Here is a 4,047-nt window from a genome sequence, read left to right as displayed (position 1 = left end):
GTGCCTCTACTCTTGCTCGGGGCATCAGAGGCACTACCTCGCTGTCCATACATCAATGTATAGGTCCCTTTTATGTAACAACAGAGTAAAAAAATAGAATTTCTCCTAAATAATAAAGTAATGTGCCAGTTGTTGCTATTATTTGTTAGTTTATTATGCTATATATCGTTTAGGTGCTGCGGTTATAAAATAAATTCATGCTCTGTTTTCTCTCTCTTTATCTCTTTTAGGGTTGGTGTAATTTCTCGTATTCCAGGAGGCAGGTCTTTAAAAATGACTTTTACCGGACTTGTGCAGGGACGTTATGTGACTGTGGCTCTACCTGGTTCAAGAAAGATCCTTACACTCTGTGAAGTGGAGGTCTACGGGTACCGTGCCCCAACTGGTGAGAATTTGAGCTTATCACATGATTACATATGAGGCTGAAGCCACACGAGATGGGATTATTTAGGTGATAATACCTATTCAGCTGCGGTCACACCAGAAGTTGAGAGATGAGATATGACACACATGCAGCCCAAGATTTGGCACGTATAGGAAAACTTGTGATACATAAAAAATACACAGAAAAAAATAAAAGAGAATAGAATAGAAATAGAAAAAAAACAAATAAAAGCTGTATACACTTTATACACCTTTCATTTATACAGATATGTGTGATGCATAATTACACAGATATTGAAAACACACATTATTCAAGCATTATGCTAAATATATGTATATACCATTGGAAAGGGCAACGATGTGAGAATAGTTGTGCATTTCAGGTTTGAGACATACACAGATTGGGGCCACTTTGTTCTACAGAAAGCATCAAGGAAAACTAGCTATCAGTGCTGATGTTTGCAACTGTGCCCATTGTGCAGGAGAGAACCTGGCGCTCCAAGGAAAAGCCACACAGTCGTCACTGCATTCTACAGGCATTGCATATAATGCCATAGATGGGAATCGTGCCAGCGCCTGGGCCCAGGGTTCTTGTACTCACACAGCCCACAACTTCAACGCCTGGTGGCGAGTGGATCTGGGCAAAACCCATAAAGTGTTTTCTGTTAACGTAACCTCTTATAGAGAGTCTTACTTACGACTCAATGGAGCTGAGATCCGAATTGGAGATTCTCTTGAAAACAATGGCAACAACAATCCCAGGTACTTCACACAAATACAGTACTATACCTTAAAGTTTGTGATTAATAACCATATTTCTTAAAATATTATCTTTAAAACTCCAGTATCCATTCATTTTAATAACCATTCTATGAGTTAAAGTAATTTCTTCTTCTCCTGTAGGTGTGCCGTGATCTCAGGCCTCACTGGAGGTTTCACTGGGAACTTTGCGTGTAACGGGATGGACGGTCGCTACGTTAACATAGTCATTCCTGGAAGGACCGAGTACCTGCTCCTGTGTGAGGTGGAGGTTTATGGCTCCAGGCTGGATTAGGTTCTGAGGAGGTTAAATTTATATAACAATTGCACATGTTTAGGCTCACTATCATCCGCTCAAGCTTCACTGTATTCATTGCCATCATTAGAGACAGCAGTGATATGCTTCAAAGAACATTAAATCTGCAGTAATACATGTTTTACCACTAGGTGGCAGCAGAACTCCAAAACAAGCTGACATTTGGAGTTGCTTTGTGTTTGTGTTGATTTTTTTGTGTTGAAAAGTATTTTTATTAGTTTAGATGTCATATTGTTTAAATATGGAGAGAACGGAGCACATTTTCAGTCTTTCCTGGAAGACATTCATTGTGCTGCACAAACTTATTAAACTGATGGCCTTACACCCTACTGGTGTGTAAATAATGAAAACTCTATAACTGTGCATCTAACTTTTTTTTTTATATGAATATTTCATTTACCCTTACAGTGACAGTGATAATTATGCTGTGATTGTATATAATATTATACTGTATATATATACACATGATTTTGTACACATTTTGTATTTGTTTGGGTTGTATTTTATTTTGTAAAGCTGTTGCCAAATTGTATTTTGACTGAGATTAAGTTTTCTATTTCCAGTTTTTCTTTGTACTGTCACTGCCTACAGATGAATATTAAATCACCTTTGCTGAAATACATTGAAACTATAAAAATAGCCTGCCATGTCTTTGTTTTGGAGCAGCTTGTAACATGTATTATCTCCTAAACTCATTCTGTTGTTGAAACAAATATTTTTATTCAGTTCAATTTAACTTTATTTATATAGCGCCAAATGATAACAGAAGTTATCATGGCACCTCTTCAAAGTGAGGGCCGGGGCATAAAGATATTATGAAATATAATTCATAAAAATACAACATATAGAAACCATATTGCATGCAGGAATTTTAATCATACTAACATGTTCGGTCTAACCCAATCCCTATATAGAACTGCACAAAAATCATTCCACAGGCAACTGAGACAGTTGGGAGAGGTCTATTCTTTTGACAATGAAAAGTGATTAGTACATAACAATAATAATAATAATAATAATAATAATAATAACAGGTAAACTGCTTCAGAATATTACATATGGAACCTTTAAACTGTGTTAAACTTACAACAGATTTGTGAAAAATACGGATTATACATTTTTACCTGTGGTGAGCAGACGTATAAGTACAGTAACACAGTGGCCCTCAACCTGGGGGTAATAATCTGCTAATAATCTGATTTACATTGTCATCTTCTCTGCTCTGCATCGTCTGTAATTATTGCACACAGTATCACAACACCTCAGAGTGTGTTATCGCTGACTTATTACAAACTTGACCAAGTATCTGTTTATGGCCCGTTACTCAGAATAAGGCATAAGCACATTTTAAATTCAATAACGCTGTAATATTCATAGTTAGAGATTCAAGTACATTGGAGAGAGTTAGGTGTGTTTGTGTGTTTTCAAAGAGCAAAACAGAGAAGAGCATCTGATATGTTGAAACACTTTCAGGATATTTCAGCATTGCGCAAAGAAAAATCTGCAACTAAGCATTTTCAGTATTAATGGTTACTGTTGTCTCTTCCTGCCTACATATTAACTGGAATAAAGTCAGAGATATAATCGGGGGTCACTGGCTATAAAGGGTGCACCTAAGTTTTAGAGTCTACTTGACTTTGCACAATTCAAGCTGGGCTCTTGAGTAATGAGGATCTGGCTGTTGCAAAATAACCAGACAAACATCTGTGCTTGTCTGAAATGGTTGGTTATAACTCTGTGTTATACTCAGTTTATGAAGTGCAGTTATTCACCCATGCTCAACCAGTCCTCCAGCAGGCCTGCTGTAATTGTTTATTTTACTAAAGCCATATTCTGTAGAGACCAGAGCTGCCACTGAGGGTATACTTATTAAGTTTACTTAAGTAAATGGTGAATGGATCTCAAGATTGACACATGGACACATGGAGATATGTAGGAGAATTAGCATTGCCACTCGATAAAAACACTTTGTTACAAGTGCAAGAAACTCTTACATTTAAATTGTTTACCTAATATTATTAATTAATAAGTATTATCAAGTATTTTTAAAAAGTAGTCGTTATATTGTATTCAAAATCATAATCTGCAACGTGTTTTTTAAAATAAATACAATACAATACAATATTTCTAGTAATATAATATAAAATTGCATAACATGGACCTCAAGATTAGTAAATGTCTATAGTTACTTTCCACCACTTCCACTAAAAAAGAGGAACCTCAACAAAAAAAAGGCTTGTTTCTGGGAAATTAGTCTTATTTTTTGTCTAAAAAGAAAAACAATTTTGTCAAGCATGTGTTGCAATAAAAAAAAAGGTCCTGTCGTTGGTCCTTTCACTGATCCTGTCGTCGGTCCTCTGGTCCTCTAAAGCTGCCTCTCATAAAACAGCAGGTAGGCCGTTCTTTGACGCAGACAGACAGAATCGATGGCTGTCTCACTGACTGCCATCGTTGTAAGTCAGCCAACGACCTGTCATGTCACCCAGCTCCTGCTGTATGTGAGTGCAGTCACAAATATAAAAAAATAATAATAATTTTCAACACTAACCAGAATAAGCTGTGGAGCCCAAATGGCTGACGACGCTCAC

At 36.6% G+C, this 4,047-nt stretch overlaps 1 protein-coding gene across 1 annotated transcript in view; it reads left to right on the top strand.

Annotated features, from left to right (window-relative positions):
• The window catches only part of LOC118335407, a gene marked incomplete in the record, with an annotated part of 19,153 nt that overhangs the window by 9,462 nt on the left and 5,644 nt on the right, over positions 1-4,047 (top strand). The window contains 2 exon segments of the mRNA XM_035671667.1: positions 231-385; positions 867-1,146. Of these exon segments, the coding sequence (XP_035527560.1) occupies positions 231-385; positions 867-1,146 (435 nt within the window).

The sequence above is a fragment of the Morone saxatilis genome, unplaced genomic scaffold (genome assembly GCF_004916995.1).
Source record: "Morone saxatilis isolate NCDOM2014 unplaced genomic scaffold, NCSU_SB_2.0 Contig24, whole genome shotgun sequence".
In the NCBI taxonomy this organism is placed as follows: domain Eukaryota; kingdom Metazoa; phylum Chordata; class Actinopteri; family Moronidae; genus Morone; species Morone saxatilis.
The sequence above is the reverse complement of the archived record's forward strand: the minus strand, read 5'-3'. Positions and strand labels throughout refer to the sequence as shown.